This window comes from Meles meles, chromosome 17 (genome assembly GCF_922984935.1).
Source record: "Meles meles chromosome 17, mMelMel3.1 paternal haplotype, whole genome shotgun sequence".
NCBI lineage: Eukaryota > Metazoa > Chordata > Mammalia > Carnivora > Mustelidae > Meles > Meles meles.
In genome coordinates this window covers 39,763,908-39,791,846 of record NC_060082.1, presented here as the reverse complement: position 1 = coordinate 39,791,846, position 27,939 = coordinate 39,763,908, and the positions used below count along the sequence as shown (strand labels likewise).

At 59.6% G+C, this 27,939-nt stretch overlaps 2 protein-coding genes across 9 annotated transcripts in view; one reads left to right on the top strand and one right to left on the bottom strand.

Annotated features, from left to right (window-relative positions):
* The first annotated feature begins 1,494 nt into the window (after positions 1 to 1,494).
* TMEM63A (transmembrane protein 63A) lies at positions 1,495 to 27,388 on the top strand. 5 transcript variants are annotated; one of them, XM_045983265.1, is made up of 25 exons: positions 1,495 to 1,640; positions 4,497 to 4,679; positions 6,413 to 6,612; positions 8,248 to 8,327; positions 8,436 to 8,495; positions 9,387 to 9,453; positions 10,337 to 10,374; positions 12,319 to 12,461; positions 13,515 to 13,566; positions 13,778 to 13,886; positions 14,948 to 15,018; positions 16,844 to 16,924; positions 17,102 to 17,225; positions 17,315 to 17,448; positions 18,561 to 18,698; positions 19,809 to 19,962; positions 22,109 to 22,215; positions 22,338 to 22,424; positions 22,848 to 22,910; positions 23,314 to 23,476; positions 23,809 to 23,914; positions 24,346 to 24,513; positions 25,134 to 25,249; positions 25,554 to 25,616; positions 26,306 to 27,388. In XM_045983265.1, the coding sequence occupies exons 3-25, from the start codon at positions 6,427 to 6,429 to the stop codon at positions 26,429 to 26,431; spliced, it is 2,436 nt and encodes an 811-aa protein (XP_045839221.1). In that variant the 5' UTR covers positions 1,495 to 1,640; positions 4,497 to 4,679; positions 6,413 to 6,426; the 3' UTR covers positions 26,432 to 27,388. The 5 variants fall into 5 exon arrangements, with proteins under 5 accessions (XP_045839221.1, XP_045839220.1, XP_045839222.1 ...); XM_045983264.1 differs by having other exon boundaries at positions 6,400 to 6,612; XM_045983266.1 differs by lacking the exon at positions 8,436 to 8,495 and having other exon boundaries at positions 6,400 to 6,612.
* Positions 27,364 to 27,939, bottom strand: part of EPHX1 (epoxide hydrolase 1) — a 34,243-nt gene continuing 33,667 nt past the window's right edge. For all 4 annotated transcript variants that reach the window (XM_045983276.1, XM_045983274.1, XM_045983273.1 and 1 more), the window contains exon 9: positions 27,364 to 27,777. In XM_045983276.1, coding sequence (XP_045839232.1) covers positions 27,576 to 27,777 — 202 coding nt within the window. In that variant the 3' untranslated portion in view covers positions 27,364 to 27,575. The remainder of the gene's footprint in view (positions 27,778 to 27,939) is intronic.

Genomic DNA, 27,939 nt, shown 5'->3' with positions numbered 1-27,939 from the left:
CTGAAGCCACTCAGGGTCCAGGGCACCCATCCTGCTAGAAGCCAACCAGACGTCTTTTTGTCACTGTTATTTTACCTTCCTGGACACAGTGAGTGGGCTTTGTTTCAATTCTACTTGCTACAAAATAAAAATGTCTGTGATGAAAAAATAATGAGAACTGTAAGACTGTAGGTCAGCCTTTAGCTGTGGAGGCAGATGAAGGGAACAGATGTTGAAAATGAAGATGACATTTTCCAATGCACTGATCACAGGGACTGATAAGCTGTGACTATGAACCCAGCCTGGACATCTTGAATTCGAGACAGTGTGCAGAGCTCTTATTAGCTCTGAATTCCATACCCTCCAAACCTCTGTTTCCTTCCCTACACAACAGAATAATCCCTGCCTCCTACCCATCTACTGGGAGATTTAAGGAAATGGTTAGTTTGTTTAAGGAAATGGTTTTTACCAGCATCTGCCACACCGATGGTATGTGACAAGGGGTTATGGCTTTCTGAACTCACATTCGGACCCACTTGGCCTTCTCTTGATTGTGAAACAAACTTCATCTACTGAAAGTCAAGTTTAGAAATCCCTTTCCTCTCTGCAATTTTGAAATCAAAGATTCAAACATTTCTCTCTCTTTTTTTTCCCCCTTGGTCAGTGGCTTCACCATTCTCACTTCCTGGGGGGTAGAGTCTGGCGCTTCCTGGGACCCCTCAGTACACACCAGACAGGTGGTGGTGTCATTAATGGAGTCAGGGAAAGAATGAGGATAGGGGCGTGAGGGATGGGAAGACAGGCTGGGAAGTCTGGTGTGGTCGCGGGGTTGGGGGGCAGGATATAGACGTCCAGCCAACCACAGGCAGGAGCCTGGGGGCGGTTAAGTGCGAGGCCCTTGGCAGCAGGAGGTAACAGCAGGAGAGGACGGATGCCCAGGCGCTAGTCAGGAGGACAAGGGCTGAGTGCCAGGGGCCCTCAGAAAACTCCAGGAAATAACAGTGTCTGGGATGGTGGGGGTGGGAAGGGGGACCAGGAGGAGGCCAGATGGGACGGAAGGGAACTGTTGGAGAAGCGGGAAGATGCGCCCGGCTCCCACCCCGGCGCACCTCACGGCAGAGAGCCACAGGCCGGGCCATTCAGGGGCAGGGAGGAACCGAGAAGGCCTTGAACGTGGCAGTGAAAGAGGAGAGCTCAGACGTGAGAGAGGCCCGAGAGGTCGCCAGGGTGCCCACGCGAGGGTCCCCAGGGATAGTGCCGGGAAGGCCCCGAGGGTCCCCGGCTCCCCGGCCCGGGGCTGCAGATACGGAAACCCCGGGCAGGCGGTGGACCTGTCCCTGCCTCCCGTCCCGTGCGCTCCGCCCCGCTTGGGGGAGAAGGAGCTCCCGACCCGGCCGCGCAGCTCGGGCTCCCGGGGTCGCCAGCGGCCCTGCGACCTCCGCCCGGAGCCGAGCCGCGCGTCCTCCCGGGGGGGCTGCGGTCCCGCGGGGCAGGGGCGAGGGCGGGGGGGGGGGGCGAGGGCGGGGGGGGGAGCCGCCAATGGGGCCGGCGCGCGCGGCTCTGCGCATGTGCGGGAGGCGCCCGAGTTTCCCTTTGCAACTTTTGAGTGACCGGGACGCCGCCCCAGCCGGCCAGGTGCAGACGCCGCGCCTTCGCCGCAGGTAGGGAGGAAGGGGCGCAGGGTGGGAGCGGGGGGTCGGGTCCCCTGCCCACAGCCTCTCCGGACTACCCCCGCCCCCAGGCTCCCTCTCCCCTCCCCTTCCCCTGGGGACTTGTCCCCGGGAGCCCGACCTCGCAACCCTGACCGGGAGCGAGGAGCGCAGCCGGGGGCCTGGGTGGGGGGCGGGTGGGGCTCTTCTTTCTCTGACTCTGCGTGGCGGTCCTGCGAAAGGGCGGGCGCCCGAGTCCCCCCCAGCCGCTGGGCGGGGGTGGAAGCCCTGGGGACTGTTCCTCAGTGACCCCTGCCACGGCCCTGCGGGTGCCCCGAGGGAGGCCCAGGGTTGGGGAGGGTGAGGAGAGTTCTGCCAGGAAACCAAACCGCCCAGGTTCGGGGACCTGATAGGACTGGCTACCTGAGACTCTGGGTTGGCCTCCCCGTTTCAGCCCCAGGCGGTGTCCTCAAGGGTAGGACTCCACGGGGCGGGAGACCAAGTGGCCACCAGCTTCCTTCCCCGTCGGACTTGCGGGGCTGCGTGCCAGCAGCGCCCACAGGGCCCGGGGTTCCGGGTTAGGCTGGTGGGCTGTGCTCCCCAAGTCCCAGCTGGGGCACGGGACAGGGGTGGGGGGCGGCTGTGGAGGCACGTTGGGGCCCTTCTGAGACCCTGGTGCCTACAGGGTTGAAGACACTCATGGAGACCGGGAAAGACTCCCCATCATCCCTCCCTGCAGGAACAATCAGTATTTCTCCCTCCCCCCCACCCTCTGACACCTGTCAGAGTCCCAAGTGTGCTGCTTCCAGGAGAATGGGAAGAGAAGCAGAGGCCCCCTCCTCTTCACAATGGCCTCTTGTTTGTTTAGTGTCCTGGAGAAAGGTCCCTCTTGAACATTAGAGGGAGTCCTGACATTGCTTCCCCAACTAGTTGGAAGAGTGACTTAAAATAAAAACCCAGACCTTTTGAGTGCTCACTGGGCTAGGCCCTGGGCTAAGTGCTTCATGGGGGCTGTCTCAGGTGTGGGCCTCCCAACAGCCCTGTAAGAGGAACAACATCATCACCCCCATTTTATGGAGAAGGAAGTCAAGGCACTGAGCATTTAAGCCACTTGTCTAAGCAACATGGTACAGAGACCCTGTAAGTGCAGAACTCAGGGTGCCCTTCTGGGTGCCCTGCCTCCCTGAGGCTGGTGGGCCCGTGCTAGGGAGGGAAACAGCGGTCCAGGCTCCTGGGTCCTGTCTGGTGGTGCTTTAAGACCTTTGCGTTCGCTGGGCAAGCTTCTCTGAGTCCGGTCCTGTGGCTGAAGGGCTGCAGCTGCGTGTAGTCTTGCTGTCGGGAGGTTTGTGCTGATAAAAATACCCTGAATTTGAATGGGGCCTTCTCACAAGACCTGACAGGGCTCACGAACCTCCTGCCACATTCTGTTGGCTTTTCTGGAAGGAGGGTGTGCTGATGGTCAGGGGCCTGTCCTGGCTGCCTTGGCTGCCAACTCAGGTGGCTGGTGGCTTAGCGTTGGCAAGTTTGAGGCCGGCTGTTGGATTCAGTCCTCCCTCCCGATGGTCATGGCCAGATTCTGGGGTGCACAAGGGCTGCACTTGGAGGTGGGGGCCTGAGTCACCTGCTGTTCCCCTGGCCTCTCCTACCTTCAGGTTACTAGAGAGCTCTCTGTGAGGCACGGATGAGGCATTCGCCTAAGCGGGTCTGTAAATGGGAAGACTGCCCGTGCGTCCTGTGGACACGGGGGCTACTTCCTGGTTCACCCCCAATGGTCCCAGCCAGGCAGGGCTGCCCTGTGGTGCTTGTGCCCCCACCTGTCAGGTCAGAGCTTGTCTGTTCGGGAAGATGGGGTGCGGGGGGGCTGGTTCTGGAGGCACCATGATGTTTCAGCAGAATTTGGAGAGGACGTGTATAGCGCAGGGACAGTTCACAAGGGAGCTGAAAGGTCCAAGAGGGCAGCGGGCCTCCAAAGCCCTGTCCTCACCTGGGCGCTCCCCCAAGAAGGGGCTGACCCAGCGGGGCCCTAGTCCGAGGTGCCGCGAGGCTCCCTGCCAGGCTGGCAGTGTTTGCTGGCTGGCCTCATGAGCTCTTGCCCAACTTTGTAAAACCACCCCAGGGAGCCTGTTTGGCAGGAGGAAAGTGACTTAGAGGTGTGCCTAGAGCTGGAGGGGGAAGGGGAAGCACAGGAAGCTTCCTCCTGCGGGGCCCCTGCTCCCAGGGACAGTGCTCCCTCTGTGAGCTTTTTTAATTTTTTTTTAAGATTTTATTTATTTATTTGTCAGGGAAAAAGAGAGAGCACAAGCAGGGGAAGCAGCAGGCAGAGGAAGACGCAGGCTCCCCACTGAGCGGGGAACCAGTTTTGGGTCTTAATCCCAGGACCCTGGGATCATGACCTGAGCCCAAGGCAGATAGATGGTCAACCCACTGAGCCCCCCAGGTTTCCCTTCACAGCAGTTTCTTCCCACGTCAGCTTTCAGGCTTCCTTGTTTGTTCTTCTGTGTTCCCTCTCCTGATGCTAACCCTCAGACAGCAGCCGCCCTTGGGGGCCCGCTGAGGTCCTGGAGCCCACGGCCACCCCTGCCCTCATAGGGGGGGACACTCCCCGGTCCCTGCAGTTCCAGGAGCTGGAGAAGAGGGGAGAGGCTGCTGATGTTGGAGGAGGAGAGAGGAGCAGATTGCCCAGAGGAGGGCCCAGGACCAGTTCTGGGAGCTGGGGGGAGACCAGGCTGGGGGAGCCCCCCTGGGGAGAGAGTGAGAGGCTCCATGTGGGTGTCTGAGTTCAGAGACTCAGGGCAGGTGTGAGCACAGGGCAGTGTGCCAGGCTGGGGAAGGCCGCCCCCAGTGACTCGGGCCTCCTGTGTTCCTTAGGGAAGCCTGTGAAGGCTGGTGCTCCCCGGTCCTGGGGTCAGGGAGGCCCTGCAGGAAATGAGTAGCAGGCCCGAGGCGTCCTGGGAGGCGGCCAGGGCTGCCTCTGTGTGTGCCAGAGCCGAAGCCGGAGCCGGCTCCAAGTGAGGACCTCTCGGAGGGACGCGCCCACAGTCCTCCCTGCCGGTGAGTGTGGGGCAGGAGGGAGGGGCAGGCGCCAGGCCCTGCTGTCGGGTGGTGCCGCTGGGCGAGCCGCAGGATCTGCCTCCCACGGGAGTCTCCGGGACTCTGTTCAGAGCCACCAAATCCATGGCTCTGGCCTCGTATCTTCCAGTCATTGCCAAATCTCTTATGGGGGAAGAAAGTGACTCGGCCTTCTGGGGGATCCTCCCAGGCCCTAGGACCTGCCACCAAACCCCCTTCCTGCTCTTCCTGGTGTGTGTGTGTGTGTGTGTGTGTGTGTGTGTGTGTGTGTGCGTGAGAGAGAGAGAGAGAGAGAGACTGTCCCCAGCCAGCCAGCCCCAGGGGCCAGAAGTGGCGCTCACCAGCCCACACACAGCGGAGCAGCATTCCTAGGTAGTCCAAACACCTGGTTGTCTGTACCTTTTCTTCTTGTCCCCAGGAGTTTTGTTTCCATAACAGGTTAGAAATATTAGAGCTGGGGGCTCCTGGGTGGCTCAGTTCGTTAAGTGTCTGACTCTTGAGTTTGGTTCAGGTTGTGATCTCAGGGTCATGAGATCGAGCCCCATGTCGGGCTCTCTGCTCAGCACGGAGTCTGCTTGAGGGTTCTCTCTCCCTCCCTCTCCCTCTGCACCCCTCCCCCACCATGAGCTCCTTCTCTGAAAGAAAGAAAGCGAAAATCTTTTTAAAAAACAGAAAAAGAAATCTCAGACCTAGCAGGACAAATGAGTTTCACCAGACGGGGGCAGTGGGAGCTTGAGGAAGGGGTGCCGAGGATTCCTGCGGCTTTTCGGCCGCAGACGGCATGAGAAGGGGGCCAGGACTTGGGCGCCGACTCCGGGCCTTTGGTGTCAGTAGACAACCCTAGAGGTTTCCGTTGGCTTCACTGGAGTGCCGGGAGCCTCAGAAAGGAAAGGTCAACAACCAGCCAGGAGTGATATTTGCTTTGGAAATGCTGGGCCTTCCAGTTTGACTGAGGGTACTGGGAGGGGGGGCGGTTGGTGAGAGGACAGAGCTGGGAGTGCGCTCCAGGAGTCCCTGAGGAACCCTCCCTCCCTCTTTCCCCTCCTCCTCCGTCTCTTCCTGCTCCCCCACCCTGCCTCGGCCTCCTCCCACTGCCCCTTCTGGGCCTTCACTGAGCTACTGTGTGTTTGTCATTGTGCCAGACGGGGAGTGTGGTGTGGCAGGAAGAGGCTGGGTCTGGGGGCCGATTCTGTGTTGACTCACTCCGTAGAGCCCCCGAGCCTCGGTTCCAAGTGGACGGAATGGCCTGTGTCCGAGGTCCCGGCTGGACAGCACAGGAGTGGTGGGGCCGGCGGCCCGTCTGTGGCTCCCAGGGATCCACCGGTGTTGCCCCTTGGGTGTCCCTTCTTACTTGTTCACTCCTGCCTTACTCCCCACCTTTATCTCCCTCCTGTCTGTCCCCTGCCTGCCCTCTCCAGCTCCCCGCAGCTCCCACAGGATGCTCTCGTCGGCAGCCCCAGTGGCCCCTGACCTTCCCCTCCTTCCTGTTCACCCGCTCCAGGAGGCTGCGGGCTGTGTCCTGGACCAGCCCTCCCCCTGCCTGACACTGTCCCCACAATGGAGCTATTCTCGTGGGCTCTGCCAGGCGCGCGGGGCCTGGTGTCAGCCGCTCCCGACTCCTTGCTGCCGGCCCCCACCTTGGGCTCCGCCAGCACAGGCCCGGGAGACCGCAGGGGCATCCACGCCCTGACTGTCGGCCCAGGTTTTCTCTCCAGGGAGGACAGTCGCCATGACCGGCCCCCGGTCCCTGGAGCTGTGGCAGTCTGAGGCTGTGTCCCTGAGTGGGCGGCTGGGCCTCGGGGACCGGCCCAATGACTCCTACTGCTACAACTCGGCCAAGAACAGCACCGTGCTGCAGGGAGTCACCTTTGGAGGCGTCCCCACTGTCCTGCTCATAGACGTCGTTTGCTTCCTGGTGAGATGCCCCCTCCCCCCTCCCCCGCTTTCCCCCCAACCCCGGTCCCCCCAGGCCTCCTGGGATGGTCAGGTGAGGAGCCAGGCTTACCTGAGTGTGGATGCCTGCTGTGTTGCCCTCCAGCTGTGGCTGTGACCTGCCTGTGTCCCTCTGCACAGCAGGGGTCAGGAATCTTTCCTCCGGGATTTCTGGAGAAGATCCCGCCAGGCTTTGCAGGGAAAGAGCCCATGTGGCTGTGCCCTTGATGTTGAGTTAGTGGCCTGTCATGTGGGGAGGCCCACGGGAGCAGGGTATCCACAGGGATGAAAGGGGAGGACAGAAGGTGTGGGTTCAAATCAGAGTGGCCACACCTCCTGGGTTAGAAACGTCATCTCCTGTCCTCACTGGGTCCTGGGCCTTTTAAGGAAAAGGCCCGCTTTACTCAGAGCTGGCTCACACAGTGGCCTCTCTTTTGTGTAGACCGCCCTGTTCCCAACCCCCCCCCCCCCCCCCCGTTTGTAGCATACGACTTTTCTCCCCTGTGCTGACCCACCTTGGCCAGGTGGCAGGCGGTGGGGTCAGGTGCACCTTCCTTGGCCTGCTCCCCTCCTGATGCCTTCTCCCGCCTCGTGACAGAGCCCATGGGAGAAATGGGGTGCAGCATGGGTGGGGGCAGTGGGCCAAGAAGACACATCTGGGACGGAGGTGGCCATGGCTGAGGGGGCCTGGCTGAGGTGGGAGCCTGCAGGCAGTGGATTTTTATCCTGGGATGTTCTGGGGTGTACCCGGGAGCCGGCGGGGCCTGGAAGACGTGGGCGCGTGGGAAATGTCCACACCCCAAGAAGGCAGGGGCAGGAGCTCGCCCTGAGCAGCCTTCAAGTTTACCCTAAGGCATGACTCACCTGCCTCTGGAGACAGTCGCCAACTCCCTACCCACCTGGAGCTAATTCCTCAGGGAGCAGGAGCGCAGCCCCCGTGGGGTTCTGGCTTTAGGGAGACAAAACCCACACTGAAAAGTTTAGCTCCTGACCGGGAAGCAGGGTTGTGTTGATGGAAATGGCTGTCTCTGCCTCCCTGAACCTGGAGGGAGGGAACCTATGTGGGAGCAGGGAGAGGCCTGCCCAGGTCTGAGGAGGCGTAGGGCAGCTAAAAGGATGAGAGATGAGATGAGCCCAGGGCCCCAGAGCAGCAGGTCCTAGGTGGGCACAGCCTGTCCGAGAGAACCACACACAAGTGAGGGTCTCTCGGCTGCTCGCTTGGGCTGGGGCTGCGCTGCACCTTGGAATCAAACATGCACATCTGTGTAAAGGGAAGGGAGACTGGTCCCCAGGGCAGCTGCGGGGCCTGGGCTTGTCTTCCTGCTCAGGAGCCAAGGAAGGCCCGTCCGGGCTGGGGAAGTTGTGGCTGGTGCTGTGGCCCTGAGAGCAGGGAACGGGGCAGGCGTGTGTGACGAGGGGGGCCCCCGGAGGCCCAGCGCAGTGTGGATGGGCGCTGGCGAAGGGGGTGTGCAGAGCATCCAACCGACCCTGGCACAGTGTGGCCTTGGGCAGCTCAACACCCTCTCTGGGCCCTCCCAGCTCCACTGAGCTTAGGGCAATGGGCTTTGCCTCTAAGACAGCTGTCTCTTTCTAACTAGAAGTTCTTTTCTCCTTCTAGTGTTTAATTTCAGTGTTTACCATCATAAGAAGGAGATTCTGGGATTATGGCCGCATTGCGCTGGTGTCGGAAGTTGACAGGTACTGAGGACACGTCACCTCAAGTGTGTGTGTGTGTGTCCCCGTCCGTCTGTGGGACGGGCTGGCGGCCCCTGGGGGATGCTGAGTCTAGATTGCACTTGTTGCCAGGCCGGTGCCCCAGGAGCCGTTGGCTTCAGGCTGTGGAGGAAACCCAGCTGCCTCGAATACGTAGGGCTTTTCACGGAGAAGCTGTCTTTCTGACCTTGAGTATTTTCAAGGGTCTTTTCTGGAAATGAGCTAGTCTGGGGCTGGGATGAGGCGAGGCAGGTTAGGGAGCTGCCCCTGTCCCTGTGCCGGGTCAGCGTGGGGGGCTGACCCTGCTTAGCCAGTGTCGGTTTAGTCTGTAGGGAAGCAGGGCCCCCCCTTGGCCCGACACCCCCCTACCCTAGGCTCTGACGGCTCAGGACACCCAAGGGGGCATTGGACTCCAGGCCTGCACGCCAGCTTCTCCAAGCTCAGCTGCTGCCGCACGGCCTGGATCCTATGTCAAATGCAGAACGGGAAGCTGTGGGGGAGACCCTCGTGTGCCCGCTTCTCGCCCCCCCAGCCTCCTCGGGCGCTCACCACACGACCCCTGCCACTCTTGCTCCATGGGGCCGTGGTGTAACATGGTCTGTGCATGCGGGGCAGGGGGCACAGACGCCTTCCTTCCCCGTGGCCTCGGTGCTGGTGTTGGCGAGCCATGGCTCGGACAGAACACGTCATTTGTTCTGAGTTCTGTTTAACACCTGGGGAAAACGGATCACAGACGTCCATGCTCTGAGGCCATTTATGTGGATGAGTGGCTGCGCTGGGGCCCCAGGACATGGGGTACGGGGGTGTTCTGCTGATGCCTAAGCCCTGGGCCCTCGTCCCCTGTGAGGTGGAGTGTCACGGCTCTCACGTGCAGGTGTGGGCCTCGCCCTGTCTGCACACCCCTCGGGCCGTGTCACACCTTGTGCCTGCTCTGCAGCGGGCTTGAAGCTTTGGCCCGGAGCTCTAAGGCAGCAGCATGCTGGACACCGAGTATAGGCCTGGGGAAGGAATTTTCTGTCGTTCTTCCCTTTTTTTTTTTTCTAGTGAGTCCAGATTCCAGAGATTATCTTCATCTTCCTCTTTCGGGCAACAAGATTTTGAAAGCGAGCTGGTTGGTATTGAAGGGACTGGTGCGGCCGTGGCAGGGGCAGAGGCAGGGGAGGGCCGCCATGTGTCTGTTCAGCAGCTGACTCGGGACCCTGCGTCTTGAGTGGCCGGTGCTGGCGACAGCTCGTCCCTACACTGACCAAGCCACCAGACTGGGACGTGCGCAGGGAGGATGCAGCTGTGGGGAGCACGGGACGGGATCAACTCTCAGGCAGACGGCTCCCCACATCCCCTGCGATCCCCATGCTCGTCTCTGTGCTCACACTCAGGGACTAGTGTGACAATTTGTTGAGGGCTTGCTGCTGGTTTGAGCCACCTCTGCGCAGGGACCATGCCCTATCCAGCCCTGTCGCCCTGAAGGGATGGTGACCAAACCTGTGTGTCTCCCAGCCAGGGGATAGCCCAGCTTTAGAGGGGAATATCTGTAAGAGATGTGATGGACAGTAAAACCTTCAGATCCCCTCCTTCCTCCCTAATCCCACTGTGGGCGGGGAGGACCGTCCCATCCACGAGGCTCATTTCCCTGCATCCATCCCATCTCTCAGCCTGTCATTCTGGTCAACCAAACAGAAGCCTGTGGAAGCTTCTCTGCAGCTGTCCTGAGCTCCCATCAGCTCTCTCTTCAAGTTCAGCATTTGCCCCTAGAGCCTGTATGATTCTTCCAATTGTCAAAGCTTGAGAGGTTTTTACAAGTGTTCCAGGCATGGGGTGGGAGCATGGAGACCCTGTCACTCTGGGGACATGTGGTAGCTTGCTGAATTGGGAACAAAAGCATTGCTTTCACACCAGGTGACGTTAGGGGGTTGTTTAATGTCACAGACAATGATCACATCTGCCTCCCAAAGACACAGATGTTCATGGCTGACCCCTGTTCTCTGCCTTTCCAGGGATGCTGCCCCTGGCTGACTGCCATCTTCCGCCTGCAGTGAGTACAGCACGGTGGCTGGGGTGTGTGTCGGTGTGTGTGTGTGGGTGGGTGGGTGGGTGTCTGGCTGGCTGGCTGTCTTTCTCGGGTGGGTTTTTGCGTGTTTGACCCACGAGGAGGAAAGGCCAAAATGGCCCGACCCTGAGATGGGGTCTCTTGGCCGCTTCTCAGCTCAGGTCCAAAGCAGGATGTGGGGGCTGAGAATTGGGTGTCCCGGACCATCCCTGCACGAGCTCACTAAAGCTGATTTTTTGGGCTTTAGGCGGGAGTGATGCCTTCTTAGTATCTAACATGGACACGCCTGGCCAGAGGCTCTACCCAGCAGGCTTCTGTGTCTATTCGGAGCAAAGAGGAGAAATAATGATGCTTTAGTACATTCACCTCATTGGGTTAAAAGTTACCTTGTTTTTAAGATGCGGGGGCTGCGGGGAAAAATCCTGTCCAGCTAGGGTCTGCTGCAATCGCAGGGAGCATCCTTCCAGGGCACCCAGATATGGGAAGGACCTCTCAGAACTGATGATGCGTGGCAGTTATGGAGTGCTGGGGACGTCCCTCTCTCTGGGCCTCAGTTTCCCTGACTATAGGAGGGGGCCCAGGATGACATGGTGGGAGAGGGGTGTCTGCCAACCCCACCCTTCTCTGCCACTGCAGAATCGTGTCACTAGGAGACATTTCTCCTGACACTGTAAGTCACGTGTACTCCGCGCAAAAAGTCCACCACATAAGGAAAAGAATCAGTGAGAACAAATTTGAGGTTGCCAAGAACCCTCCACGCCCTGCTCCCACCCCTGAGCTGCCCAGGGTGTGGTCTTTGGTTGGCTGCTCTCCGGCCATGCCCCTGCCCCTGGGCTGGGGACACTCCCCAACCACCATCCAGAGGAGCCGCAGAGGACACTGACTCATCATTTCCATGGTAACCCACAATAGCAGTGGGCAGATCGGCTCTGAGGCGGGATTCTCTCCCTATGCCCGGATTTTCTGGTTGCATGTCCCCTACAGTCCCCCACCCCACCCCGCGCGGGGACACACATTTCTCATGGAGGGCTGTTGCAGGGACCGGCGTGTATCCTGCTTTGTCTCTGTGACATTGTCAGACGTGTTTCCCATGTCCACTCCCTGGAGTCTTCTCCTGTTCCTGTCTCAGAAAGGACAACACTTTGACGTTTTTGAGGCTACAACTAAATTCTAACAGCTGCTCATGGCCAACATTACAATGGACATTCAAGGAGGCCCCTCAGGTTCCTTGAAGTTGTCCCTCCCAGCGAGAAGTCAGAGGCACGTCCCCAGAAACACCGTGGATGAGCATCGCTCATTCATTGTTCTGAGTCTCCATCACTACCCTTCCCACCTTCTTTCGGGAGCCTGGCTCCCTGGGGTACCTCCTGGTCAGGAGAGTGGGAAAGAGGGAAATCCTCCTTCTGCCTCCTGGCTTGGAGGTCTGGCTGTGAGCCTCTGGAATTTTCCAGGTCCCCAAGCCAGCCGGAGCTTCCAGATATGGGACCCAGGAAAGGATGGAGCCCCTGTGAGGCCCCGGAAGGATGCAGGGAGGAGGCGGGATGGCAGAGGACCTGAGAGCCCTGGAATGCTTCCAGGACCTGCTCCCCCCTGCCTCACAGCTGACCTGAGGGAGCCCTGGGAAAGAGGAGAGCCCAAGCAGCCCCCTTGTCAGTGGCTTTGCTTATTCATAGCAGCGCGGGGGGGGGGGCTGTTTCCACACCTCACCCCTGCACAGATGGCTCCCAGGCATGATGCTGTGGGGGCTCCGGAGTCCCCACACAAGCTGTGTGACCGGGGACGCTGGCCGCGCCTCCGTGTCCTCGTAGGTAGAACACCGGGTTGGGATGGGAACCACCTCCCAGGCTGGTCCCGAGGATCCGGTGAGGTCACCCGTGGCTGGGCCTGTCACTGCCACTCACGGAGATTCCATGTGCGTGTCTCGGCCAGCGATGACCAGATCCTGGAGTGGTGTGGGGAGGACGCCATCCACTACCTGTCCTTCCAGAGACACATCATCTTCCTGCTGGTGGTGGTCAGCTGCTTGTCCCTGTGCGTCATCCTGCCTGTCAACCTCTCGGGTGACTTGCTAGGTAATGACCCCTCATCCCATGCAACCTGGGCTGGGGCAGAGCCACAGGTTTCCCTGTGATAGGGCAGAACCCCAGGACTCTTGCTCACATTCACAAGTGAGGAGTCCTTGAGGCAACTCTTGGAGCCCTCCCTGTGCACCAAGGTCTGGAGAAGAACCCACCTCTCCCCCCAGCCAATAGCTGTGTCCCTCCCCTATGTCAGTTTCTGATTCTGTCCCAGTTCGAGGACTAAAACCCCAAGATTTGTCAAATGGGGCTTTTGGAGTGTGTTTTACACTCTCCTGCCCCCACGCAATCCAGAGGCCATAATTAGTGGATCTGGAAGATGGTGATGCTCAAAGTCAAAACCAGAGCGTGGAACAATGTTTCTAAGCAACTGCAGGAAGTCAGCTTTCAAAATGCCTCATGAATCCACTTTTTTCCTTTCCCTTTTTAAAAATTTTTTAAAGTAATCTCTCTACCCACCCTGGGGCTCCAACTCATGACCCCAAGATCAAGAGTCGCGTGCTTTGCCAACAGAGCCGGCCAGGCGCCCCAAGAATGCACTTCTTTTGCCCAGTGATTCCCAGCTTGGTGTTGGGCCCAGCTTAGGGTGATTTTTAATTTTCTTTTTTTTTTTAAGATTTTATTTATTTATTTGACAGAGAAAGACACAGCGGGAGAGGGAGCACAAGCAGAGGGAATGGGAGAGGGAGAAGCAGGTTCTCCACTGAGCAGGGAGCCTGATACGGGGCTCGAACCCAGCACCCTGGGATCATGATCTGAGCCAAAGGCAGACGCTTAACAACTGAGCCACCCAGGCACCTCTGATTTTAAATTTTCAAAGAGTGTCACAGGAATCTCAGAGCAAGAGGAATTCCAATGTTGACTTTCCCATGTGGCGGGTTGGGAAGAAGCAGTCAGTTCAGCAGAGGCCTTGGTTGGTGGGGCTTTGGAAAGACTGGACAGATGGTCAAGGTCCTCTGATGGGCCCGAGGCCACACACCGAGGTGACTGGGCCCCGTTCTCCTCCCCCAGCCTGATCCTGGGACTAAGTGTCTTCCTTTTCTGCAGACAAAGACCCTTACAGTTTTGGGAGGACGACGATAGCAAACCTGCAGACCGAGTGAGTATGGGGTGGGGGCTGACGGGCGTGCGGGGGGCACCCACAAAGGGGAAGGCAGGCTCTGGGGCCCGGGCTCGGCCAGAGAGTCCTCAGCCAGTGGGCAGATGTGCGAGAGCCCCTCCGTGGCAGGGGCGTGTGGCCCCATCCTTGCACCTGCATCCGGGCTCGGGAGCCAGCCCTCACAGCAGGTGGTGCTTCCCCCGACCCCCAGCAATGACCTTCTGTGGCTGCACACCATCTTCGCTGTCCTCTACCTCATCCTCACCGTGGGCTTCATGCGGCACCACACCCAGTCCATCTGGTACAAGGAAGAGAGCCTGGTGAGTGCGGCTGGGGGTGCAGGGGGAGTCGGAGCCCTGCGGTGCCCCTGGCGTATGACCCGGCAAGCAGTGAGCTTAAATCCAGGGCCTCTGCGGAACCTGGCTGGCGTGTCAGCACGTAAAAATGTCTTTTGCTTTTTAATTTTATTTATTTATTTGACAGACAGAGATCACAAATAGGCAGAGAGGCAGGCAGAGAGGGGGGAAAGCAGGCTCCCTGCCGAGTAGAGAGCCCAATGCGGGGCTCGATTCCAGGACCCTGAGATCATGACCTCAGCCGAAGGCAGAGGCTTAACCCACTGAGCCACCCAGGTGCCTCTGCCTTTTGCTTTTTAAAAAAGAATTCTGATTACTTTATTTTATCTTATTTTTAAAAAAGATTTTATTTATTTATTTACTTGAGACAGAGAGAGAGATAGCAAGAGAGGGAACACAAGCATGGGGGAGTGGGATAGGGAGAAGTAGACTGTCCACTGAGCAGGGGCCTGACGTGGGACTCGATCCCAGGACCTTGAGATCATGACCTGAGCCCAAGGCAGATGGTCAATGACTGAGGTGCCCCAAAATTCTGATCATTTTAGAACACGGATTTTTTCCCCTCCATTTTGCCAACTAAGCCCTTAAATTTGTGGGGTTCAGGCTTGTGGTTGCTGATTTTCAGCACCTTCGTGGAAGGTCGGACTGCAAACAGCCCTCTCTCTGTCAGCCACAGCTAGATGGGGGCACAGGAGTGCCCGTGGATTGTTTCCAGGCCTGGGTTCTCCTCTTATCTGCTGTATGACCACATTTGAGTCACTCACCCTCTCTGGGTTCCTTCTCCCTGTCTTGTCATGCAAGGGAGGCTCGCAGGACTGCCGCAGCAGGGTACTCTTTGTGCAGCCTGCAAGACGATTCCGTGGGAATGACAGCTGTCCAGCCTTGGCCAGGCGGCAGGAGGGCACCCGAGCCTCCCGAGCTCCCACTGTGTTCTTCGGGGAGGCTGGAACAGGGTTGCAGAGTGGCGCCTGCCTGCAGACAGCCTGGCCCTGCTGACTTCTCTCCCTGGGGCATTTCTCCGGCAGGTGAGGCGGACCCTGTTCATCACGGGCCTCCCGAGAGACACCAAGAAGGAGACTGTGGAGAACCACTTCCGGTGAGCAGGGCTGCGGTGGGACAAGTGCCTTAGGGGAGCATCCATGTCCTGTCTGGGGACCGGGAGACCTCAAGCAGGGCCTGGCCCTGCCACACGGGCATCGCGTGGCTGCTGGTGGCATGCAAGTTTTCCAGCTGGGTTGGCCTGTCCTCTGCCCGCCACCATGGCCACCCCAGGTGACCATAGTAGCCGGAGGGGAGGCCAAGGTGTAGGGGCAAATAAGCAGCTGGCGAGCAGCAGGAAGATGACCTCCCCTGGGTGCCTCGGCATCAGCTGTGCAGAGTCTGACGCCCGAGACAGAGGTTGTCTCCGAAGGGGAGGGCCCAGGGCTGGCTCTTCCATGCACAGGCGTCTGGGCAGGGGACACGTGTGTCCGGGGCCCTGTCCTCACAGAGTTCACCATTCACTGAGTCCAAGCTCTCCCTGGCAGGACCTCCATCTCCGCAGCACCCACTGAGCACCTGCCCCAGGGCTCTTGCAGGTGGTGGGGTGGGGAGGAGGTGTGCGCAGGGTCAGCAGTGAAGCAGCAGGATTGGGGGCGGGGCACAGAGCAGGTGCAGAGGCCCCTGGACCCCCTGGGCTGCTGGTGAGGGAGCTGGGCTTCAGTCTGTCCTCACTTCCACCAGCTCAGTGGTCAGTAATCTGTAGAGCGGGCTGGGGCAGAGGACCGTGTAGCTTGGCACCATTTGCAAAGAACTACGCAGAGGTGTAAAGCGAGTGTTTACAATTTATTGACTAACCTCTTCAGCAGCTCCAAGTATTTCAGAAGTACTCTTTTATGTAAACACCGTACTGGCGTCCTTTTCCTCTGTTCTTGAAACAGCTCCTGAGGGGCCCTGCTGGGCAGCGTGGAAAGCAATGGTGTCATTTGTTGTACAACCTTAGCCAAGAAAAGCCCCCTCCTACCGCGCAGACCCTGGGTCGGAGCTCCCTCAGTAGAGGCGGCTCTTTTGGTGCATGGGCCGCAGCAACCCCTGGGGCCCGACCTGGCATCTGCCTTGTGGCTGGGGTGCTCACGCTGGGGTTCTCTTCCCCAGTGCTCTTCCTGGGACCTGGGCTTGTCCTGCTGTTCAAATCAATGACTGACATGTGGTGGGCTTTGTCTCTCACAAAGATGTACCCAGAAGTGTGCCTGGCGTATGGCGGGGGTGGATTATATGTGCCGGGGGAGGGAAGGTCACGCGGTACTGCAGCTGCCCAGAGGCAGATCGCGGTTCCCGACAGCCACTAGCTGTGTGGCCTGGGGCACAAGTCCTATAACCTGTCCAACGCAATTTTCCTCATCTGGAAAACGGGGATGAAACCTCCCAGGTTACGACGAGGATTAAATCAGCCCCTACCAGTTCCTGGTCAATGGCGAGGATGTGCACAGCATGCGTACAAATAGACACAATCTTACTCGGATGGTTAATGAGGGTGCACACATTTTCTGGACTGAGGGTCCTTCGGTTTCATTAAACCTGAAAGGTCTGTGACCTTCAAAAGGGTCACAGACTGGATAGAACTTCAGGGGTCCAAGGTCGACGTGACCTAGAGCCAATGATAAATGTCTTCCCTTGGGTGGGTGGAGAACGTCGGCTGTGGTGTCCAGCCTTGGCCACAAGCACCCGCTGACGTAAAGCCATGAGGGTCTAAACCCGTCACTTGCAGTGACTTTCATGCTCTTAGAAAAGGCCTCTTTGTATTAAATTTCAAAATTTTCCCCATTGATAAAAGACAAAGAGAAAAGAGGCCTCTGTTGGCACAAAAATAAAAGGCGTGGAGATGTGGGGGTCTCCCCTGCCCCGGGGGGTCCTCTTTTCCAACAGGCATCTTCTGGGCACAGGGACGCGTACCCCACATGTGAGGTGTTGGACGTCCAGCTGTGCTACAATGTGGCCAGACTGCTGTCCCTGTGCAGCGAGAGGTAAGGGGAGGCTGACCTGGGGTCCCCCTCCCCTGCCGAGACCCCGCCCTCCTTCCTGCTCGCCCTGGGGAAGGCAGAAGGGCGACTCTGCCCCTCTCTTGCTCGGGTCTGGTGGCGGCTGGTGTCTGAGGCTGACGTTCACGCACTGCCCGCTGCCCCGCCCGGCGCCCCGGGCAGGAAGAAGACGGAGAAGAGCTTGAGCTATTACACGAGCCTACGGGCAAAGACAGGCCAGTGGACCCTGATCAACCCCAGGCCCTGTGGCCAGTTCTGCTGCTGCGAAGTGCCCGGCTGTGAGTGGGTGAGGGCCCGGTCCCTGCAGGAGCGCGCTGCTTGGTCCCCAACCCCCGTGCTGGCCTCCTGGTCATCAGGGGGTGTGTCCGCCGGCAGGAGGACGCCATCGCTTACTACACGCGTCTGAAGGACAGGCTGACCGAGAGGATCATGGAGGAGGAGCGCCGGGTCCAGGAGCAGCCACTGGGGATGGCCTTCGTCACCTTCCAGGAGAAGTCCATGGCCACCTAGTGAGTGGGACCCTTCCCCGGCCAACTCTGGTCCCCCTGCAGGTGACTTACTGTCCCTGTTGGATGCAGGTGGTCCTGCGGAACCCACCCCTCGGATTTGCTAGTGGCATTTCCATCTCCTTCCCCGGGTGTGGCTGGGGACGTTGCACACCCCCGGTCATCCCAGCCCATGTGTGTGTGACGGCTGGGCAGGGGTAACTCTTCTGAGCCCCTCTCAGCTTGACGCAGACTCACCTTCCTGCTGGGCTCTCACCAGCTGCCCCAGGGATCCTGTTGCCTCTGTCCAGTGTTCTGCCTGGCAGAACAGACGCTGCCCTCCTTCAGATGTCTACTCTGGACCACAGATCTTCTGTGCCCAGGATTCCCATCCCTGTACAAATGCACACCACACCCCCAAGCACTCTTGGACTCCCTGTTGCTGAGCTGAGGCCTGGGGAGGGTTGCAGGATGTAGGCTGGCATGGGGTGCTCACTCCCAAAGCAGTCCCGTGCCTGGGGTCGGGAGAGCACTGGTGACAGCAGGTGGCCACACAGAGGCCCCTTCCCCTGTCTTCTCTGTGGGCAGCATGGGCCCAGGAATGGACCCTGCCTCAAGGCTAGAGCCAGGAGGGGACCCGTGGAAAGAGGGTGTTTTGAGGCAAGAGTGGGGGGCACGGAGATGGCAAGGGGTGAGGTGGCTGTCCTGGGGAGGGTGTCAGAGCAGGAAGGAGTTGGGGGAGGGCTGGTGAGACCCTGGCCTGGCCGCAGGATGTGCCCATAGTGCTCCAGTGTGCGGGGTGGGCAGAGGGGGTAGCCCGGGGAAGAGCCGCGGGTCGAGGCCATGCAACAGTGTGGGAAACAGTCAGATGGAGGGGCACACAACTGGTTGGTGGAGCCTCAGTTTCTCTATCCGTGAAGCAGAAGTCCTCCCTGGCTTACCCAATTGTTCTGGGGATTAGAATCCTCCCCAGAGAGTGCCGGGCATGGCTTTTCTTAGCATCACCTGTAATAAACTAATAAAGCCAAGGTCCCTTGCCCCGGGGGCCCCCGCTCTCACTGGGTCCCATCTGCCATGTGTGTACGTGGTCCCCAGGCATCCAGACAGACCCTGGCCACTTCTGCTTTCCCTGGCAGCATCCTGAAGGATTTCAATGCCTGTAAGTGTCAGAGCCTGCGGTGCAAAGGGGAGCCCCAGCCGTCCTCCTGCAGCAGGGAGCTCCACACCTCCAAATGGACAGTGGCTTTTGCCACTTACCCTGAGGACATCTGCTGGTGAGCCCCTGGGGCAGGGCAGGTGCCTGCTGGGGCTGCCGGGTCACTGGGAAGCCCGGGCGGGAGCTGGCGGTCAGGGAGGCTGGCATGTGGCCCCTGCTCCTCTCCAGGGCTGGGCGGGGGGGTGGGGGGGCGCATGGTGTGTGTGCGGCCGGTGGGAGGGGGGCTTGTCCATGCCCCAGGCTTCACTCCCATGAATCCAGACTATCCAAAATAGTATCATTTCTACACATGATCAGTTACTTTTCAGTTGAGATGTTTCTCTTTTTCATACTTTGTATCTTTGAAATGCAAGTATGTTACTTGGTTGGGACTGGGCCCTGCAAGGCTCAGCAGCAGGGCGGGCTTCCAGCTCTTGTCCCCCATCCCCCACCCACCGCCCCAGCCCCGTACAGGCTTCGGTCAGGTGACAGCCATCTGTCTGGCCTGGGGGACATGCAGGGGTGTTGAGCTGTGTCCACGAGGCCATCAGTGAGCCTGGAGCATGACGCAGGGGTGAGGACAGCCCCAGGAGAGGCCCAGCACAGTTGGCCTCAGTACCGCCTCCCCCTGCTGAGATCAACATTTAGGTGCTCGTCCCCACTGGCCTCTGACAGTTCTGCTCCTTGCGTCACAGGGCTTACCAACCTTGGGGGTGGTTTGTCTGTTTGTGGTGGGCTGGGGCCCAGGCCCTGCTGTCCCCTGCCTCCCCCTCCCTGCACCCAGCCCCGGCCCCGCTGGGGAGGGTGTGTCACTAGTCACCAGGGCTGCAGACATGGCTGGGCAGTCCTAGGCCGGAGCCTTGTTTTTCTGCCTGTATGCTCATGGGACCTCTTCGATGGGTTCTGGCCCTGACGCTGTGGCTGGGGAGTCATGCTCGCTGTGCATAACCTGCTTTCCCTCTGAGCTCAAAGGGACCCCAGATCTGACATGGCTGAAGCTGAGGGTCAGTACAGGGCACTTGCCTATACCCCTGAGGTCAAAATGAGCCCCCCGCCGGAGTCCTCTGCCCTGTGTCTTGCCGTGTCTAAATTTGACCCACTGACCCACCTATTCTGGGGCCGCTGCTGGCATGGCAGGCAGCCAGAGCCCAGGAGATAAGCCTCTGGGGCCTGTGTCCTCCCCCTGCAGGAAGAACCTGTCCATCCAGGGCTTCCGCTGGTGGTTCCAGTGGCTGGGTATCAACTTCACACTCTTCGTGGGACTGTTTTTCCTGACCACGCCCTCCATCATCCTGTCCACCATAGACAAGTTCAATGTCACCAAACCCATCCACGAGCTGAACGTGAGTGACTGTGCTGCAAGGCCTCTGCTGCGGGGAGGGTGGCGAGAAGGCATGGTGGGTGGATCGGGAGCCAAGGCCCGGCACTGAGCTGGGAGCGGTGGTTCCAAGCAGGGGTGAGGCCAGCGGTGCAGGTGCATAGAGGACACTCCTGCCAGGGCCTCTGCCAGGCTGTCCTCATCCCCGCGTCATGCTCCAGGTTCACCGATGGCCCCGTGGACACAGCTCAGCTCCCCCACGTGTCCCCCAGGCCAGACCGGTGGCTGACTCCTGCGTGGGAGGGTGCTGGGGGGCAGGTAGAAAGGAGTGACAAATGCTTCACGCATTGGAATGGCAATTGTCTCTGTCATGCTCCAGTGTCTAATAATCTTGTTACAAAACCATTGAGCCTAGATAGGAAACCGATGAAGTTTTAAAATCTTAGATAAATCCAGAATAGCCAAACACTCCCTAAATGGTCATCTGCTTAAAAAGGCATTGGTTTCCCATAATTAGCTTTGCTGGACCCTAAGTCATTTTTCTTTTTTCCAATTACTCTTGACATTCTGTGAGTCATGCCCTGGGAAAGCACACGGGGCTGGCCCTTGCTGTGCCGTTGGTGGCTGGTGAGTTCTGAGCCTTGGATTTTCATCCAACGGCTGGAGTGAGAGCACCTGCCTTAGCACCCTCATGGGCTGCGGGGCTGGACCCACCGTGAGCTAATGTGTGCCTGGAGCTCTCCTACCTGACGTGGTATGAGAATAAAGAAATACACAGCAAACACTAAGCAGTTTTGCTTAGAATTAAAGCTGGTAAATGTTCACACCTTTGCCGATCTTGGGATGTGTGGCCAAGGCCTGTTCTTTGGAGGTGGACTTGTAGAGCGGAGCCCCGTTTTCTGTTCTCCATAAACCAGTTTGGGTTTCTTTTCTTTTCTTTCTTTCTTTTTTTTTTTTTTTTAAGATTTTATTTATTTATTTGACAGAGAGAGATCACAAGTAGGCAGAGAGGCAGGCAGAGAGAGAGGAGAAAGCGGGCTCCCCGCTGAGCAGAAAGCCCGATGTGGGGCTCAATCCCAGGACCCTGAGAACACGACCTGAGCTGAAGGCAGAGGCTTAACCCACTGAGCCACCCAGGCGCCCCTAGTTTGGGTTTCTTACAGTAAAACAGGGATCTACAGACACTGGCCACCATTCTGAGGACGGACCCCTCCCAGATCTCCGATCCATGGCTGTTCTGTAGTTAATTTAGTCTCGTCTATTTCAGTAACTTTTTTTTTTTAAGATTTTATTTATTTATTTGACAGGCAGAGATCACGAGTAGGCAGAGAGGCAGGCAGAGAGAGAGAAAGGGAAGCAGGTTCCCCGTTGAGCAGGGAGCCCGATGCGGGGCTCGATCCCAGGACCCTGAGATCATGACCTGAGCCGAAGGCAGAGGCTTTAACCCACTGAGCCACCCAGGCGTCCCATCAGTAACATTTTTAAAGAGATTTATTTGTTTATTTGAGAGAGAGAGAGAGAGAGAGAGAGAGGAGGTGGGGAAGGGGCAGAGGGGAGAGAGAATCCCAAGCAGACCCCACTGAGTGTGGAACTTGACTTGGGGCTTGATCCCATGACCCAGAGGTAAAACCTGAGCCAAAACCAGGAGTTGGAATCTCAAGTGACTGTACCCCAGGTACAGTCCCCCTCATTCAGTAGGGGGACTCAGTAGCATTTTCTAGAAATTGGCCTTTATTGAGTCTCTGAAGTATGCCACTTGGTTTTCACCAGATTTTCTATGGTTATGCTCATTATCAGGGAGAGTGGTGAGTCTGTGAGCCCATGTGATGATAATTGTGGGTGCTGTGGGCTCACACGGGATGGGGCCCTCACTGGGCAGGCGGGAGCTTAGTGGGTATCTGCCCCAGGGCACCCGGCTTCGGTGTGCCCACTTCCCTTGGCAGCCACTGCTGGTTGTGTATTGGGGGGCCCAGAGGTGATGGGGGCTGCCTGTGAAGTTCCTTGCTTCGCTTCGAAGAGCTTTACTCCCATCCAGGCCGGTTACGGCCTGTTCGGCCAACGTCATGGGACACACACCCTATCCCAGGCCCGGTGTCGGCTCTGGGGGATGTCACCGTGTTGCGGCGCCCATGGCCCCTCCACCTGTCTCCTCTGTGGCCCTTGTTTTCCAGGACCCCATCATTAGCCAGTTCTTCCCGACCCTCCTGCTCTGGTCCTTCTCGGCCCTGCTCCCCACCGTTGTGTACTACTCCACGCTGCTGGAGTCTCACTGGACCAAGTGAGTGAGCACCGCGAGTGCCTGGCCCCCACCCCCAGGGCAGGACTCCCCCCCAAGCAGGGGCCTTCCGGGCACCTGGAGCACCTGGGGGACTGGGAGGACCCACCTACAACTTCCTGCAGGTCTGGAGAGAACCGGATCATGATGTCAAAAGTCTACATATTTTTGATCTTCATGGTGCTGATCCTGCCTTCCCTGGGCCTCACCAGGTACCCACTGCCACCACCTCTCAGAGTTCACATCGCTTGGTCCCCTCGGCTGGTCCCCGGTAGAGGGGAGACGGTCTGGGGGTGGGGCACGCACATCCCTGACAACATCCACGCCCATCCTGCCCACTCAGGGTGCTGTGGGGCTCACGGATTCTTCTGGAGATGAGGTCTCTTCCTTAAATGAAGCTTGAGAACAAAACGGAGCTCCGACCTTCCCCATAGGGAACGGAGAATCTGTTTTAAGGGAGGGAGTTGCTGGGAGAGTGGCTTGACTGGTTACCCTGCAGTTAAGCGGCATCTTAGACAAGGACCGTGGACCTGGAGGTCCTGCCTGATGCTTTGAGCAGAAAATGTGAAAATGCCTGGTGAGCGCAGCGAGCGCGGGACAGAAATTCTCATGGCACTCGTTTTTTCCTCCCCCAGTCTGGACTTTTTCTTCCGGTGGCTCTTTGACAAAACTTCCTCGGAAGGCTACATCAGGTTGGAGTAGGTGTCGGCCGCGCCGCATTTGGGAGCCACAGTCCCTGAGACATGTTCCCCGGGGGCTCGGCTGGGGCGGTGTGGGGGGTGGGTGGTCCAGAGCACACTCTGCGACAGTCCTCTCCTCCAGCGGCCCGGGGGCCTGGCACCTCCCCAGCACCCCTCCCAGCCCGGGCAGAGCCTTTGGCGGGCACCGGGGGAGGGGATCCACAATGTGCCAGCTGTGCCTAAAGGGGGTCATCTCTGAGGGTGGAACTCCATTAGTGGCCGTCTTGTTCCTTCTTTGAGACTTACTCCTGAGAATGGAGCCACTTGGGGAGGGAGGAATAATGAGCCCTGGAAGCACCTTGCATGGTGGGACAGAGGCTCCCGGCCTCGGCTCACCCCCCACCCACTGGTGGCCCTGCAGGTGCGTCTTCCTGCCTGACCAGGGTGCCTTCTTTGTGAACTACGTCATCGCCTCGGCCTTCATCGGCAACGGGATGGAGCTGCTCCGGCTGCCAGGCCTGGTGCTCTACACCTTCCGCATGTTCATGGCCAAGACAGCTGCCGAACGCAGGAATGTCAAGCAGGTACGGGGCGCAGTGGGCGGGGCCTGGATGTAGACTGCCCCCAGGACCCCAGCCTCTGTGCCACGCTATGTGGCTCCGTGGGGGGCTTGACCTTGAAGCCTCGGGGTTGGGGTCACTGTCCTGAGCACCCCTGATTAGAATGAGAGACACGTGAAAGGCCCGCGAATCCTCGTGGTCCTGGGTGGCCTGGGTGCGAGCCCAGCAAGGCTGGAGGTTTGTGGAGGGCAGAAGGGACCCCAAGAGGTGGGGGTAGCTGTGCGCCTCCTGTTTCGGAAGTTGTCCCTGCGCTGTCCCCCGGCAGCCCAGACTGAGCTCCTCGCCCCTCCACCCAGACCCAGGCCTTCCAGTACGAGTTCGGCGCCATGTACGCGTGGGTGCTCTGTGTCTTCACGGTCATCATGGCCTACAGCATCACCTGCCCCATCATCGCACCCTTCGGTGAGTGGCTGGGGGTGGGTGCTGGGTCACCCCCCATCAGAACGGCTCTGCAGCAGACTGCCCGCGCTCAGCCAGGCCTGCAGCGCTGCACGCCACCGGGATCTTGCCGCCACGTGCCACACGGGCTGCGAGGCAGGTGTGGTTTCTGTCCTCCTTTCACTGATGAAACCCAGTGATGAAGTAGGACAGAGTGAGGAGCAGACCCGGATTTGGACTGGGGACCTTTGACCTTGGAGACCACGGTCTTGCCACTAAAGTAAACTTCAGGTTCCCAGGTTTCGGCACCAAAATATGTATATATTTATATGTTAGACATACTACTTGGGCTCCAAATGGGCAGGCCGCGGAGCCAGTCCCAGGAAGCAGGAGGTGGTGGGCCCGTGGCTGGGGTGGTCCAGCCAGGTCTGCTGCTCACAGTCCCACCTCCACAGGCCTCATCTACATCCTGCTCAAGCACATGGTGGACCGACACAATCTCTACTTTGCCTACCTCCCGGCCAAGCTAGAGAAGAGGATCCACCTGGCAGCCGTGAACCAGGCTCTGGCCGCGCCCATCCTGTGCCTCTTCTGGCTCTGTTTCTTCTCCTTCCTGCGCCTGGGTGAGGGGCCCTTCTGACCAGGGCGGGCTGCAGGGGGTGGGTGGGGGAGGGGGGCTCACAGTGTTGCGTGCATACCGGCTGGTCGGATCCTTCACTGGGGTGCCCTATCGGAACGTGGGTCCCAGGCAAGGGCTGGTGGGGGCAGCAGGGCTGGAGCTGGCTGGAGCCCGGGGGACCCCGGGGACCCCAAGTCAGTGGAGAAACCTTACAGAGAAGGCCTGAACCAGAGAGGGCAAGCCGGTGTAGGCCGCCGTTTGGGGCGCTGGTGGGCCCAGGGCATCAGCGCAGTCAGAAGTGGGGGCCCGTGAGAGGAGAAGCGGACACTCTCAGGCAGATGAAAAAGGCAGGATTGTGGCCGAGCCCCGGTCGGGTGGGGGACTCCATCCCACCTAGCCCAGGGCATGGAGCTGCCAGGGAGCCGGCCCAGCAAGGAAGCGGGGCTTGGGGTCCCAGCTCCTGAAATCTGACCAGGGATGGGGCCAGCCAGCCATTCAGCGGGTCCCCCTCTGGCTGCTCCTGGCTAGACGACACCCTCCTGGCCGCGGAGCGTTCCCACGTGGTTGCCGCACCAGCTGCGGCCCCTCTCCCCCCCAGCACGACCGGCATCCCTTTGTCCCCAGGTCTGAGGGCCCCCCTCACCCTGTTTACGCTCCTGGTCGTGCTGCTAACCATCTTGGTCTGCGTGGCCTACACCTGCTTTGGATGCTTCAAGCACCTCAGCCCTCTGAACTACAGGGTAAGGGGTTCCACGGGGACGTGGGTGGGGAGGTGGTGGGGGCAGTCCCCGCCTTGTCACAGCCCAGCCTGTCGGCAGTCTTGTCCACGTTTGGACATGTTTTATCCATGGGGAAGGCACGGGTGGCTGGGTGCGATGTGCGGCTTCCCTCCCCTCCCCACCAAGCCGCTCCCCCCACCTGCTGCAGGGAGCTTGGTGCCTGCCGGTACTGTCATCCCAGTGGTAGCGATCGGTTTGTTCTGAGGCTGCTGGTTCAGGGAGATGGGTTTTGTTGATCATGGTGCGTCTTTGCTGTCCCCTGCAGACGGAGGACTCAGGCAGCGACAGAGGAAGTGAGGCAGATGCCCCCAGGCCAGCGACCTTCACGGTAAGTTCTCCTTCTTCCCCAGCCACCAGCCTGGGGGGCTCCCTGGGGCGGGGCCGGGGGGGGGGAACGCAAAAGTGCCTCGATCATGTGGCAGCCACGGTTCCAGAAGGAATCCCTTGTCCCACGGAATGCTTCACCGGCATGAGTGAAGCCACATTCCAGAAGTGATCACTGATGCCCGTGAAGCCACATTTGGCCAAGATGCCGCCCCATCCCCTGGTTCCTGTTTCAGGCCCTGGTTCCTTCTCTGCAGGTTTCATGCCCCCTGCGCTCAGGCCTCACCCAGGGCAGTGTGGTAGGGGCCTGTGGCTGTGGAAGTGTGCAGGAAACGGGGTGGCCCCAGTGCCTGCCGTGGGAGGCCCCCAGGGTCCCTGCCAGAGACCCAGGGTAGAGCAGCCTTCACTCCTGCCCCTGCCTTCTCTGGGCCAGGTGCTCCTGTGACTGTGTGTCTGTCCTCGGACCAGCCCCAGTGGAGAGAGGGTTCTCAGAAAGATGCATTCCCGGAGGTCACCTGCCCCTGCATACAGGGGAGGAGGCAGAACAGGTGGAGGGCCTGAGTCCCCTTCTTCACTGGGCTCTGGGGCCTCGCAGCAGGAAGCGGGGGAGGAGCGGGTTTGGAGTCTCATGCCCGGCTCCCCCCGCACCCCCTGCTCCAAGCACTCAGCCCCTCCTCCCCCATTTGCTGGCAGCCCTACGTCCCCCGGATTCTGAGTGGCCCGTCCTCAGAGAGAACAGCCCTGTCCCCGCAGCAGCAGCAGACCTATGGCGCCATCCACAGCATCAGCGAGACTGTCCCAGGGCCCCAGGGACAGTGACAGCAGCATACCTGCCTACCAGGAGGCCTGAGGGCTGCCGGGCCAGGCTCGGAGCCAGGAGAGGAGACCCAGGTGGGAAGGCGGCTTGACTCAGGCTGAGCCCAGGATGACTTCCCACCGGTTTTAAGCCCAGCTGCTCTTAAGCGATGGAACTGGAAAGGTGTTCCTGCCCTTGGCCGAGGGGGCAGGCTGGGACTGCCATTGAGTGGTGAGCACTGGCCTTTCTGGCCACGGCAGAGGGGATGGGAGCTGAGCAGCTCTGAGCCCAGCTCACTTGTAGGTCCCCCTCCTGCACAAACGTCCAGCTCTGCAGCTGGGACGCCGTCCCTGGGGATTGGCGCAGAATCCCGTACTGGAATTATGCACCCCAGCCCCACTGCTGTGGTGACGGAATCTGGTACAAGGGAGGACAGGCGACTTGACCAGCCCCAGAAGACCCCTCAACTAGCCAATAACCAAAAAGCCTGCAGCGGATCCCAGCTGGAGAGAGGGTCCAGACGATGGCCGGTGTCCAGCCCTTCCCCTCCGATTCGGGAGCTGCTGTGGGAACAGGCAGGCAGTGGGCCAGGCCAGGTTGGGTGGGCTGCAACCCTGGCTGGAAGGACAGGAGGCCCCTTCCTTTTTCTCCCTGTGGGGATGGGGACTGGCAGCCTCCCACTGCCTCCAGGGGGTGCCAGAGGCACATGGGCCAGGTGGGTGGTGGCCCAGGCCCCCTGCCACCCACCCCCTCCTCCCCCAACAGCAGCCCCTTGCTCTCGGCAGCCAGGGACATGAGGAGGGGGTGGAGCGTCCCGGTGCCCCCCCCCACCCCGGGCCTGTTCCCCCTTCCCAATGGGGACCCCCCTCCCCAACCCAGACCCAACCTGCCAGCTGTACTGGGACGCCTCTCCATTTGGGACGGGTGTGCCCATGTCACCTGCTTCCAGCCATTCTTAGGAATAGAATCATTTATCATCACTGACATGCGTGTGGGAGCGCTGGAGGGGGGCAGTGAGCAGGGGGCCAGCAGAGGCGGGGGACAGGTGTGGGGTGTACATCATTGCAAAGAGAAGCGGGGGTTCTCCCTGCTCCTTGGGAGGGTCCTGGGGCAGGGAGGACAGCCATCGGCCGGGGAGCCTGCGGGTGACGGCCAGCCCCACGGGGGTCAGCGCTGCTCCAGCAGCCCCACGAATTTGCAGATGTCCCGGGCCAGCAGCTCTGGCTCCTCAAAGGCGGCAAAGTGGCCCCCGCGGGCCATGTAGGAATAGGAGACGAGTTTCGGATACTTGAACTTCACCCACTTTTCCGGCACATGCATTAACTCACAAGGGAAGGCAGCAAAGCCTGTGGGCACGTGGACCTTGATCCTAGAAGGACAGAGATCCCACTGAGGGCAAGGTGGCATCCTGGTCCCCTTCTGTCCCCCGCAGCAGGGGCTCTGGGATGGGGGAGAGGGGGTCTGTTTGCCCACCCACAGGGAGCCGGAAAGGACAGACCCAGGGTTCTCGGCACTCTTCAATTCCAACCCA